This window comes from Hylobates moloch, unplaced genomic scaffold (genome assembly GCF_009828535.3).
Source record: "Hylobates moloch isolate HMO894 unplaced genomic scaffold, HMol_V3 SCAFFOLD_22, whole genome shotgun sequence".
In the NCBI taxonomy this organism is placed as follows: Eukaryota; Metazoa; Chordata; class Mammalia; order Primates; family Hylobatidae; genus Hylobates; species Hylobates moloch.
In genome coordinates this window covers 44,554,743-44,568,714 of record NW_026652297.1, presented here as the reverse complement: position 1 = coordinate 44,568,714, position 13,972 = coordinate 44,554,743, and the positions used below count along the sequence as shown (strand labels likewise).

The window sequence follows — 13,972 nt, the reverse complement described above, 5'->3', positions numbered from 1 at the left end:
ACCTGGCTAATTTCTGTATTTTTAGTAGAGAGGGGGTTTGGCCATGTTGGCCAGGCTGGTCTCGAACTCCTGACCTCAGGTGACCTGCCCACCTGGGCCTCCCAAAGTGCTGGGATTACAGGTGTGAGCCACTGCACCTGCCTGTTGTTGTATTTTAAACTACCATTCTAGTACAGTCATTTTTCCCTTCAACCTTCTCGTATTCTGTCTTTCTGAGTAATAAATCCAGCTTATTCAATATTCAGTAGCTTGAACAGAATAAATTATGCACATATGTTTATTATTTTTTCATCCAAATTCTTACCCAGATTCAGCAGCTTTCAGTAGTCATCCATTTTATTATTATAGCATAATTAATCAAGGATCACAATTCATAATTGCAGAAAACATAAACCTCCAGGGCTCCAAGCTCCTGAGAGAGATGAGATAGTCCAATCTCACTTCTTCCCATGGGGCACATAATTTTTTTTTTTTTGAAACAGAGTTTGTCACCCAGGCTGGAGTGCAATGGCATGATTTTGCTCACTGCAACCTCTACTTCCTTCGTTCAAGCGATTCTCCTGCCTCAGCCTCCCGAGTAGCTGGCATTACAGGTATGTGCCACAATGCCCAGCTAATTTTTTTGTATTTTTAGTAGAGACAGGGTTTCACCATGTTGGCCAGGCTGGTCTTGAACTCCTGACCTCAGGTGATCCACCTGCCTCAGCCTCCCAAAGTGCCGGGATTACAGGGGTGAGCCACCGCGCCTGGCCGGGGCACATAAATTAGTCTTAATATCTAGGCTGTCTACTAAATATGTAACCCTTTTAAGTAGATTCCCATCATTGCCTCTGGCAATCCCATGACTGAGGAAGTTCTTCCTCATATCAAACCTCAGTGAATCTTCAGCTGTTGTAATCAGCCATAAAACAAAGTGCTGTCTCTTTCATCTAGAGCTGAAATAAATGTGGCTGCAAAAATTAAGGTGAAAGGAAAACTTAACATTTTAGATCATCTGTCCAATTCTGACTATTTGTTGAATTTCTTGTTTGTTAAAAACTCATGCTATTCCTTCTGTAGACAAATGCCCCTATTCCCAGCCCAACTGTCAAAGGAATGATGTGACTTTGGTGTAATAAATGGAATTATTAATCAAATTCTCAATCCAACCCACCTGGATCATCTGCTCTGAATTCATCCATAATCATTCTCTTCTGATCACTACATAATGATTACTTACCAAAGCCAACTGGTTTTAACCTGATATGAATGGAGGGCATCTTAGGGAATAAACAGTTTGAAGAGAAAGAACAAATAAAAGCTGATTTTGCAGGAGCTTGAAGGTCAGGTTGAGAAATTCACACGTGATGTGGAAACAAACAAGACAAAATGGTCTGAGCCAATGTGTTCAGAGCGGATTAAGAGGAAACTTCTGGGGCCTCTGATTTTTGAATTTTTGGTCAAGCTCACCCCTTCTTTGGAACCATAAAGCAGACCATAAATATGAACATCCCTAATTATAAAAAAAGCCTGGGCATTTCCTGGGGGCAAAGTTGTGGAAATTCAAAGCATTCTCTTCCTTCCTTACCCGTCTGGCTCTTTTTTGGTCCAGTTCGTCAGCACCAAGTCTGAGTGGACCAGGATAGGAGGGAGCCCCAAGTTCCTGGAGACTTCGACAAATGGAAGGGCAAGATTCCTTGGCAGGACCTTTCAGATACAAATCCAGACAAATAGCATATTCTAGAAAGCTTGCAGCGGAAGAAATAACCATGGTTGTCTTTTATTCCAGCAATCCTGTGGTACAGAAATGACCTGGGAACCAAGCTTGAATTACCTGAGTGATGCACATTCATATGCCTCACACATATCTTTCTGTTAATGACCCAGTGGAAATACTGCTTATGAGTACACGGTGCAATATATGTGAAAATTACAACGCTGGACCACACATACATATAGAATATAAAATAACCTCTGCAAACTGATTGTGCAAAGAAAGGCATTACCAAAACAATTAAACATAAACTGGGGCCCAAGAAGATTATCAATGGAAAAAAATTTTGATAGGTAATTAGATAGATGGATAGAAATATATATATATATATCTACACACATATATATATAGAGAGAGATGATAGATACATAGATAGATGACAGAGAGATGATAGCTAGCTAGATAGATGATAGATCGATAGACATGATAGATTGATTGACCGACTGATAGAGATACAAAGCTAGATGCAGAAACCTGTGTGTGCACCTGGGTATGAGCCAGGGAGACCCCAGCACCCTAGAAAAGCAAGAAGATAGACCGCCTCAGCCTGTGGGGAAACTGACTCTGTCTCTCACTCCATAAGTCAAACCCAGTAATACCCTCAAGTAAGCCACCACGGGACAGACCCCCTTTGCCCTTTTTTATCCAAGGAACCCTCCATGGTGCTTTATCAGCCACAAGTCCAGAAAAGCTGCATGAGGTTCTCTATCGGAGGTAAAGGCTGAACGAGTCTAGATTCAAACCCCATCCTTGTGCCCCCTCTTCCACCTCCATTTTCATTTCTCCTTAAGATAAAATATCCATTAAGAATGCCCTGGCCAGGCGCGGTGGCTCACGCTTGTAATCCCAGCACTTTGGGAGGCCGAGGAGGGCGGATCACGAGGTCAGGATATCGAAACCACGGTGAAACCCCGTCTCCACTAAAAACACAAAAAAATTAGCCGGGTGTGGTGGCGGGCGCCTGTAGTCCCAGCTACTCGGAGAGGCTGAGGCGGGAGAATGGCGTGAACCCGGGAGGCGGAGCTTGCAGTGAGCCGAGATTGCGCCACTGCACTCCAGCCTGGGCGACAGAGCGAGACTCTGTCTCAAAAAAAAAAAAAAAGAATGCCCTGCATTTGCCTTCATTTTTCCCTTAAATATTTTCTTGGGTGGAAAACAATAAAGAGCTTTAAAGGTTTTGCAATGTGAACCTCAGGTAAACTTTCCTCAGAAGGCATTGGAAAGCAAGGTACTTTCTGAGCTGAAAAGTCAAGGGAGGAGAAACAAAGAAAGTGAAAGTTGATCTGAGGTGGGGTGGTGGGTGTGGGGAGCCTCCCAGTCCCCTGGAACTACCAGGGCACAGCTGGGAGGTGGAGATTTCCCTCCCCTATCACTCTTCTCTCCCCCAAACCCCAATTTAGGATAATGTTTGTGAAGGGGATGGTATAAAGAGGACCCACTGGGACGTGCCTAGACTTCAAACTTTTCAGCATCAGACACACTGTTTTAGAAATGCAGGCGCGGTGGCTCACGCTTGTAATCCCAGCACTTTGGGAGGCCGAGGCGGGCGGATCACGAGGTCAGGAGATCGAGACCACAGTGAAACCCCGTCTCTACCAAAAATACAAAAAATTAGCCGGGCGTGGTGGCAGGCGCCTGTAGTCCCAGCTACTCGGAGAGGCTGAGGCAGGAGAATGGCGTGAACCCGGGAGGCGGAGCTTGCAGTGAGCCGAGATCGGGCCACTGCACTCCAGCCTGGGTGACAGAGCAAGACTCCGTCTCAAAAAAAAAAAAAAAAAAAGAAATGCAGGCGGGGCGCAGTGGCTCACGCCTGTAATCCCAGCACTTTGGGAGGCGAAGGCGGGTGGATCACGAGGTCAGGAGATAGAGACCATCCTGGCTAACATGGTGAAACCCCGTCTGTACTAAAAATACGAAAATTAGCCAGGCGTTGTGGTGGGCGCCTGTAGCCCCAGTTACTTGGGAGGCTGAGACAGGAGACTGGCGTGAACCTGGGAGGCGGAGCTTGCAGTGAGCCAAGATCGTGCCACTGCACTCCAGCCTGGGCGACAGAGTGAGACTCCGTCTCAAAAAAAAAAAAAAATGCAATGCACTGGCCGGGTGCTGGGGCCCATGCCTGTAATCGCAGCACTTTGGGAGGTTCAGGTGGGTGGATCACCTGAGGTCAGGAGTTCAAGATCAGCCTGGTCAACATGGTGAAACCCCGTCTCTACTAAAAATACAAAAAAATTAGCTGGCCGTGGTGGCAGGTGCCTGTAATCCCAGCTACTCGAGAGGCTGAGGCAGGAGAATCCCTTGGACCCAGGAAGCCGAGGTTGCAGTGAGCCGAGATCACACCACTGCACTCTAGCCTGGGCGACAAGAGCGAAACTCTGTATCCAAAAAAAAAGAAAAAGAAAAGAGATGCACTGACAAATAACAAGGCTGTAGTGACTCTACCCTTTTCCTCTTCCCTAAGTCTCCTGTGTTTCCCTGAGAGAGAAGAGGTAAGATCAATCAGGCAAACACGATGGGCACAGGCTGTTCTCTTCACCGTGGAGTTCTAGGACATGGGTAACTCCCTGATTTCTGGGAAAGGCACACTTTTAAAAATCACAGTAACTTTTAAAAACAGTTACTTTTAAAAATAAAAGTAACACTGTGGGTGGAAGCTGTACAAAGTTATGCAATGATTCAGAAGAGATTTGGATGAATTATTAAAAGACAAATAATTGGCTGGATAGAAAGCAGTATTAAAAAAATTAAGATGAGTGTTGTAAATGTCAATGTGTTCCCTGGGGAAAGAAGGCTGCACTAGTAAAATCAGAAGACCTGGGTTCTGGCCTTGGCTTTTCCACTAATTTGCTGTCTGACCTTGATTAAGGAAATAAGTGTCTGTGCTTTTCAGTTGTAAAATGGGCCTGGTATGACTCTCGTTACTTTACAGGATTATGGAGAGCAACCTAGATAATTTATATACATAAGAGTACAAAATGCTGTGAGGTTTTTATGAATTCTCAGAGTCTGTCTTCAGGTCCGGCATGGTGGCTCACGCCTGTAATCCCAGCACGGGAGGCAAAGGCAGGAGGATCACTTGAGGCCAGGAGTTTAAGACCAGCCTGGGCAAAACAGCAAGACCCTCATCTCCACAAAAAATTTTTAACAATTAGCTGGGTGTGGTGGTACGTGCTGGTAGCCCCAGCTTTTCAGGAGGCTGAGGTGGGAGGGTCGCTTAATCCCGGGAGGAGTTGAGGCTGCAGTGAGCTATGATTGCACCACTGCACTCCAGCCTGGGCAACATGGTGTGACCCTGTTTTAAAGCAAAAAAGCAATCTGCCTTCAAATGCAGCTCTTCAAACATTCTTGGAAGAGGGTGCCAAAAAACAAACAAACAAACAAAAAATTCAAAAGCTTATAAAAGGAAAAAATAGCTATCAGTTTAAAAGACAAATTAGCTCTTAGTCAGAAAAATAAAAATAAAAAAATCCTTCATTTAAATGGCCCTTCAGGCTGGGCGCAGTGGCTCACGCCTATAATCCCAGCACTCTGGGAGGCCCAGGCAGGCAGATTACCTGAGGTCAAGAGTTCGAGACCAGCCTGGGCAACATGGTGAAACCCATCTCTACTAAAAATACAAAAATTAGCCAGGTGTGGTGGTGGGTGCCTGTAGTCCCAGCTACAAGAAAGGCTGAGGCAGGAGAATTGCTTGAACCTGGAAGGGGAGGTTGCAGTGAGCCAAGATCACCCCACTGCACTCCAGCCTGAGTGACAGAGTGAGACTGGCTCAAAATAAAATAAAAAAAAATAATAAATAATAAATGAGCCCTTCATCGTTGCTTAAACTGATGCCCATTGAGAAGAAGAAATCACCCATTTTCCAGGAAAACAGGGTAGCACCTAGCAGGGAGCACGTTACTCCAGGCGCAGCCAACCTGCCAGGTAACAGGAGAAGCTGCTCTCTGGCCCTCACCTCTGCAGGCTGCGCCTCTCCTTCCTGCCAGACATAACCCATGGTGAGGAAGCTCAGGACCAGGTGGGCCAGGCGCTGCTCCCGGTGACCCTTCAGGAACTGGCAGCTCAGCAGGGGCATCTGTTCATGAAAGTCCAAATGCCGTCAGAGGAGGGATGGGAACGGGGACAGGGGAGGGAACAGGGGCCGGGGACCCGGGATGAGAAGGGACCTTTGGGTGGAAGGCAATGTGTTATATTTTAATGAAGGTACAAAGAGCCCGCACACACACCCATTTATCCCCAGACCCACGATCCTGCAGTATAGGAGGTGGTCCACACGACTTTGCTCGGGAAGAACCTAACCGCCCACCCGAGCCCACAGTTTGTCCCCATGGCTGTGGCAGCCTCCCGTCTCCATCCCTGAAGCCACTGCTTGGCTGGAATGTTGCAGGATACTTAACTCCCGGGACTGAGCGGACTTACTTCCTAGGGGTCTTGCATGGCAACTTTTACAAGCCTGTCTTATCCAAACACTGTGCCCTGCTTGCTATCGCTGACCTTGCAACAGCCCTGTGCGGTGGTGTTCCTCTCTCTATCAAACAGGAGCAGGAACACAACCCCTGACGCTGCCTGAGGCTTTTCACACCCCCTCCACCCCCGCCCTCCATGCCCATAGCCCTGTTGCCATAACGGGGAAGACACAGCATCACTGTAACGCGTAAAGGCGGTATCATGGTTGAAAGCAACACTTCTTAAACAACTATCAGCAGTTTCTCCGTGCTGCCCGGGGCTGCCCTGCGTGACAGCAGCGGCCTCTGAATTCGGCTTCCAGGCGCGTCCCCTCTGCTCACCTCTTTCCCCCACCCCAGCCCACTCCCCAGCTCTAGACACAGCCTGATCTGGATCTTCCCGGGTGGTCCCCTGCCGGTCCCAAGCGCCAGAAAGGAGGGCGGCAGGGGGTGTTTTTGGTATCCTTTTAATCTCCAGGCACCGTGGGCGCGGAGCTGGGGCTCCTCCAGCGCAGGCCCGGGGTTGAGGTTGGGGTATCCTCTGAGGCTGGTCCTTCACCCGCTGTCCCCATGGCGAGACTGTGCACTTCTTCCTCCCAAAAATGAGCTCTCATTCACCATCCCCAAGGGTTCGAAAATACAGCTAGATAGAATGAATAAGAGCTGGTGTTTGATAGCACAACAGGGGGCTACAGTAACATCGTACATTTAAAAATAACTAAAAGCGTAACTGGATTGTTTGTAACACAAAGAAAGGATAAATGCTCGAGGTGACGAACACCCCGTTTACTCTGATGTGATTATTACATGTTGCATGTCTGTATCAAAACATCTCATGTACCCCATAAATGTATACACCGACTATGTGCCCACAAAAATTAAAAATAAAAATAAATTGGCTTCCAGAATCACAACTAGAATGTGCCCTAGGCTTGCAGGGGAGGCACAGCTGGAAGGAGGGAGTACTGTTGAGATGTTACTTGTTTTGTTTCGTTTTGTTTTGTTTTAGAAACAGGATCTTGCTCTGCTACCCTGGCGGGAGTGCAGTACGGCAATCATAGCTCACTGCAGCTTTGAACTTCTGGGCTCCAGCAATCCTCCTGCCTCAGCTTCCTGAGTACCTGGGACTACAGGCATGTGCCACTGCATCTGGCTAATTTTAAAATTGTTTGTAGGGATGGGGGTCTCACTATGTTGCCCAGGCTAGTCTCAAACTCAAACTTCTGGGTTGGAACAATCCTCCCACCTTGGCCTCCCAAAGTGCTGCACTTACAGGCATAAATCATCATGCCCGGCCTTGAGATGTTGCTTTTTAACAGGAACCAGGTAAGCATCATAACAGCAGTTATTTATTAAGTACATTTTAAATTTATTGACACTCCCTTAGCTGAAACCAGATAGTTCATTGTTTTCATTGGCATTTTTGGTTTATTCTTGAGATTGAGTATTTTTGCCTGTTTATCATCAATTCAAATATCTTTCACTGTCTTAACTACTTATATTATTTGCCCATCTTTCCCCGTCAATCATTCATCTTAGTGATTTCATAGAATATATTTGTATTATGGATCTTAATCTTTCACATAAATGTTCTAAAATTTTTTTTAGTTCATTATCGTTTAATAATTTATTTTGAGTGTTATATAATTATTTTTATTCTGTCTAGACACATTTGAAAGATACACTATTAGAAAATTATTAATACTTTTCTCACAAATAAATAACAAATATTAATCTCATTTTATTTCTAAGTCAATTTGTTCTGAATTGTAAATGACTTTGAGGACACGAGCACAAAATTATTTGTCCCCGATGACAGGTGTTTTAAAAGTCTATGAATTAGTAGAAATAATATCGGACTAAAAACAGAAATACTAATTTGTGGGTTTCCATCACAATGGAAAGGTACTCCACCTTCAATGCTTTTCTTAACGCTACTCAACTAACATTTTGACAGTCTCTGGCCTCAGTTTGGGAGGGCCAAATATGTGATTTTCCTTCTAAAAGCAAAAATGCAGTTTGAGGAGCTTCTTGGAACCATTGTGAACATTTCTTTAGAATCTGCAACATGATTCAGAGCAACATGTTTGCACTATTTTCTGCTGAACACTTTGAAATGCGTCTTATAACTGCTTATTTATTAGAAGCATTTCATTAATTTATACACAGTGAATATAAATTAAATACATGTAATATCTATTTACAACCTAAAGAGTAGACATAAGTAAACACTTATTTACTCATCAATCAGCTTAAGAAATAGAACTTGACCAAAATTTTTGCAACCCTCTGTGTACCTCTCATTGATTGTAATATCCTGCTTGCTCCTCAAGAGTATCCATTTGTTGAATTTTGTATTTGTTATTTCCTCACTATTTATATGTCCTTCAAAATTCATATACGTACGATCACTGAACAATATATTATTGGCCAGGCATGGTGACTCACACCTGTAATCCCAGCATTTTGGAAGGCTGAGACGGGCAGATCACTTGAGGTCAGGAATTGGAGACCAGCAGCCAACATGGTGAAACCCCATCTCTATAAAAATACAAAAATTAGCCAGGCGTGGTGGTGTGCACCTGTAGTCCCAGCTACTTGGGTGGCTGAGGCAGGGGAATAGCCTGAACCTGGGAGGTGGAGGTTGCAGTGGGCCAGGATGGTCCCACTGCACTCCATCCTGGGGGACAAAGCGAGACACCATCTCAAAATATATTGATTATTTAGTTTGAATGCTTTTGAACTTAACATAATAGAATTATACTGAATACAGGATATTCTATGATTTCCTTTTCTCATCAACATTATGGCTTTGACATTCATCATTACTGGATGCATCTGCAGTTTATTTATATTTACAGTTATTTTATTTTTTTTTTGCTATGATAAACAATGCTTTCATACCTTTCAGGGTACACAGGCCTAGGAAGCTCTAACATATTTATATACACAAGAAAGAAGTTCTTAATTAATAGGATGTATATATTCAACATTGCCAGATAATGACAAGCAGTTTTTGAGAGAGGTTGTACCCACAGTGAATAAAAGATTCAGATGTTTTATATTCCTGCCAATACCTGTTCATGCCAGACTTTAAGCATTTTTCAGTTGTGTGGTTATAAAATGCTATCCCATTATGGTTTTAACTTTCATTTTCTTGACTATTAATGATAGTTTGCATTTTTCAGATGATGTATTGGGAACTTGTGTCTTCTATTCCACAAAATATCTGTTGAACATTGTTTTTTATTTGGTTGTTTTTCCAATCAATTTACAGGATTTTATATATTCAGGATACAAATCTTCTTTTCATGTATATGTGGGACAATATCTTCCCTCAGTTTGTGGCTTGGCTTTTCATTGTCTTTTTGCCTATTTTAATGAACAGAGGTCCTGTTTTAAGGATATCAAGTATGTCATAAAAATACTCCAATGTTGAATGGTGTGAACCCAGAAGGTGGAGCTTGCAGTGAGCCAAGATCGTGCCAATGCACTCCAGCCTGGGTGACAGAGTGAGACTCCATTTCAAAAAAAAAAAAAACAAAACAAAACTCCTGCCTCAGCCTCCTGAGTAGCTGAGATTACAGGTGCACGCCACCACACCCAACTAATTTTGTGTGTGTGTATGTGTGTGTGTGTTTTTTTTTTAGACGGAGTCTCGCTCTGTCACCAGGCTGGAGTGCAGTCACGCAATCTCGGTTCACTGCAACCTCTGCCTCCCGGGTTCAAGCTATTCTCCTGCCTCAGCCTCCCAAGTAGATGGGACTACAGGTGCATGCCACCACACCCAGCTAATTTTTGTATTTTTAGCAGAGAAGAGTTTTCACCATATTGGCCAGGATGGTCTCGATCTCTTGACTTTGTGATCGATCTGCCCACATGGGCGTCCCAAAGTACTGGGATTTCAGGTGTGAGCCACAGTGCCCAGCCAATTTTGTGTATTTTCAGTAGAGACGGAGTTTCACCATGTTGGCCAGGATGATCTCAAACTCCTGATCTCAGGTGATCCACCCACTTTGGCCTCCCAAAGTGCTGGGATTACAGGCGTGAGCCATGGCGCCTGGCCCTAGAAAATTCTTCCTTCATCCCAGTACATAAAGATACTCTCCTACATTTTCTTCCAACAGATGAAACATTTTTTATTTTGACATTTAAGTTTGTATCCATCTTGAATGAATTTATTTTTGTTTGTGGTGAAAAGAGCAGAGCTAATCATTTTGCTATGTGCAAACTCTATGTATGGATTACTATTCATGTTATTACCATTGTGTTCCCAACATTTCACCCCTGTCATATGTTTAGTATGTATTCCATACACACATGGGTCTGTATGTAGGTCCTCTATTAAGTTTTTGGTTCCCTTGTTTATTGCTGCCCTGATGCCATCTGGTCAGAATTTCTGTGGTTTTATAAAATGTCATGATAACTGATTGGACAAATCTTACTTTGCTGTTAACTATATATTATTTTTCTGGTTCATTTGTTTTATAATCTGGCATAGCACACCAATACAAACATTATTTTGGCTGGGCACAGTGGCTCACACCTGTAATCCCAGCACTTTGAGAGGCCAAGGCGGATGGATCACTTGAGGTCAGGAATTTAAGACCAGCCTGATTTTGGTGAAACCCAGTCTCTACCAAAAGTATAAAAAATTAGCTGGGCGTGGTGGCAGGAGCCTGTAATACCAACTACTCGGGAGGCTGAGGCAGGAGAATCGCTTGAATCTGGGAGGCGGAGGTTGCAGTGAGCCCAGATTGTGCCATTACACTCCAGCCTAGGAGACAGAGGGAGACTCCGTCTCAGAAAAAAATAACAAAAACAAACAAAAAAAAACAAAAAAACGAAAAACAAGAAAACCCATGATTTTCGTTTTACAACTCTCACTCCACTATGTCCCAAGTTTTGTTAAAAAGAAATACAGAGTTTAGCTGTAGCATTTTAACACAACTTGGTCACAAGAATATATACCTACACACAATACACAATCAGAATGCTATTATAATATTTTATAAATTATTTTCTTATTTCACAATCACATTATCAATGATTATAATGACCATAAAATTTACTGATTTCATTGTTTCACAGTGTTTCTTACATACTTATATTTTCCTTTCCTAAGGAAAGGAAATTATCAGCTATTTCTTCAAGAAGACCAGGCTCCTGTTATTGGAGAAGGGTATTTATCTGGGCAGTGGGTTTGCTCATTGCTATTGGGATGTCACTAATTCTAGATCCTTGCAGTGGATAGATCTAGGAAACGTGTGTGTGTATATAAATACATATAACTCATTATATAGGCATATGTAAGTAGTATTATACATTCCTATATATTTATAAATATTAAACAAAACATGACTTCATACTGATGTCTCCAACTCTAATCCAGTAGCACCTATTCATTCTAGCTTTCCCTCCTACCCCTTGCTAATCTATAACTTCCCTCACTCACAGTGAAACATCATCCACCATCTATTTACTTATTGTTCAACCCAAGTATGCACAGGTATACCTTGGAGATAGTCAGGGCCCAAGTCCAGACCACCACAATAAAGTGCCTATTCCAGTAAAGCAAATCACACACATTTCTTGGCTTCCCAGTGGATGTAAAAGTTATGTTCACACTATAAAGTGTGCAATAGCATTATGTCTAGAAAAACAATGTACATTATAAAGTACTTTATACCTTAATCATAAAGTACTTTATTGCTAAAATATGCTAATGATCATCTGAGCCTTCAGTGAGTCATAATCTCTTTGTTGGTGGAGAGCCCTGCTTTGATGCTGATGGCTACTCACTGTTCAGGCTGTTGGTTGCTGAAGGTTGAGGTGGCTTAAGATAACAAGGCGGTTCACCACGTCGATTGACTCTTCCTTTCACAAAAGATTTATCCGTTGCATGCATGCAATCTGTTTGTTAGCATTTTTTCCCCAGTAGAACTTTTTTTTTTTTTTTTTTTTGAGATGGAGTCTTGCTCTGTTACCCAGACTGGAGTGCATTGGCGAGATCTTGACTCACTGTAACTTCTGCCTCCCAGGTTAAAGCAATTCTCCTGCTTCAGCCTCCCAAGTAGCTGGGATCACAGGAGCCTGCCACCCTGCCCAGCTGATTTTTGTATTTTTAGTAGAGGTAGTGGTGTTTCATTATGTTGGCCAGGCTGGTCTCAAACTCAACCTCAAGTGATCCGCCTGCCTCGGCCTCCCAAAATGCTGGTGTGAGCCACCGCACTGGACCCCCAGTAGAACTTCTTTTAAAATTGCAGTTAATCCTCTCAAATCCTGCTGATGCTTTATCACCTGTGTTTATGGAACATTCTAATTTTTTTTTAATCATTTCAACAATGTTCAACAACATTTCAACAGCAGTTCAAACACAGTATTTTCACCACGAGTAAATTCTGTGTTGTGCAACTACTTTCCATAAGAAGCAACTTATCTCTTAAAGTTCAATCATGCAGCTGGGGTGTTGGCTCACGCCTGTAATCCCAGCACTTTGGGAGGCCAAGGTGAGTGGATCACCTGAGGCCAGGAGTTTGAGACCAGCCTGGCCAACATGGCAAAACCCCATCTCTACTAAAAATACAAAAAATTAGGTGGGCTTGGTGGCAGGCACCTATAATCCTAGGAACTCAGGAGGCTGAGGTAGGAGAATTGCTTGAACCCGGGAGGCAGAGCCTGCAGTGAGCCAAGATTGCGCCACCGCACTCCAGCTTGGGCAATAAGAGCGAAACTCTGTCTCAAAAAAAAAAAAAGAAAAGAAAAGTTCAATCATAAGATTGCAGCAACTCAGTTACAAAATCAGATTCCACTTCTAATTTTAGTTCTCATACTATTTCTGCCACATCTGCAGTGACTTCCTCTGCTCAAGTCTTGAACCCCTCAAAGTCATCCATGAGGGTTGACTTCTTGCAAACTCCTATTAATGTTTTTATTTTGACGTCCTCCATGAATCATGAATGCTTTTAATAGTATCTAGAATAGTGAATCCTTTCCAGGTTTCCTTTGACTTTGCCCAGATTCTTCAGAGGATCGCTATCTGTGTCAGGAATAGCCTTACAAAGTACAGTACTTAAATAATAACACCTGAAAGCCAGAATGACTCCTTGATCCATAGGTTGCAGAACAAAGGTGTTAGCAGGCATGAAAACAACATTTATTTCCTGTACATCTCCATTAGAGCTCTTGGGTGACCAGAGGCATTGTTAATAAGCAGTAATATTTTGAAAGGAATATTTTTTTCTGAGCAGTAGGTCGCAACAGTGAGCTTAAAGTATTCAGTAAAGCATGCTGTAAATAAATGTGCCATCATCCAGGCTTTATTGTCCATTTACAGAGCTCAGGCAGAGTAGATTTCACATAACTGGTAAGGGCCCTAAGATTTTGGGAATGGTAAGTAAGCACTGGCTTCAACTTAGAGTCACCAGCTGCACTAGCCCCTAACAAGAGAGTCAGTGACTTTTTTCTAACTACGAAAGTCCTGGGCTGGGCACAGTGGCTCACGCCTGTAATCCCAGCACTTTGGGAGGCCAAGGGGGGTGGATCCCGAGGTCAGAGATAGAGACCATCCTGGCCAACATGGTGAAACCCCGTCTCTACTAAAACTACAAAAATTAGCTGGGCATGGTGGCACGTGCCTGTAGTTCCAGCTACTCAGGAGGCTGAGGCAGGGGAATCACCTGAACCTGGGAGGCAGAGGTTGCAGTGAGCTGAGATCGCACCACTGCACGCCAGCCTGGCGACAAAGTGAGACTCTGTCTCAAAAAAAAAAAAAAAGTCC

General features: G+C 43.5%; 1 protein-coding gene across 1 annotated transcript in view; it reads right to left on the bottom strand.

Annotated features, from left to right (window-relative positions):
- Positions 1-13,972, bottom strand: part of IDO2 (indoleamine 2,3-dioxygenase 2) — a 67,386-nt gene that overhangs the window by 31,869 nt on the left and 21,545 nt on the right. Inside the window, exons 3-4 of the mRNA XM_032143856.2 lie at positions 5,703-5,822; positions 1,568-1,686 (exon numbers count right to left, since the gene is read on the bottom strand). Of these exons, the coding sequence (XP_031999747.1) occupies positions 1,568-1,686; positions 5,703-5,822 (239 nt within the window). The remainder of the gene's footprint in view (positions 1-1,567; positions 1,687-5,702; positions 5,823-13,972) is intronic.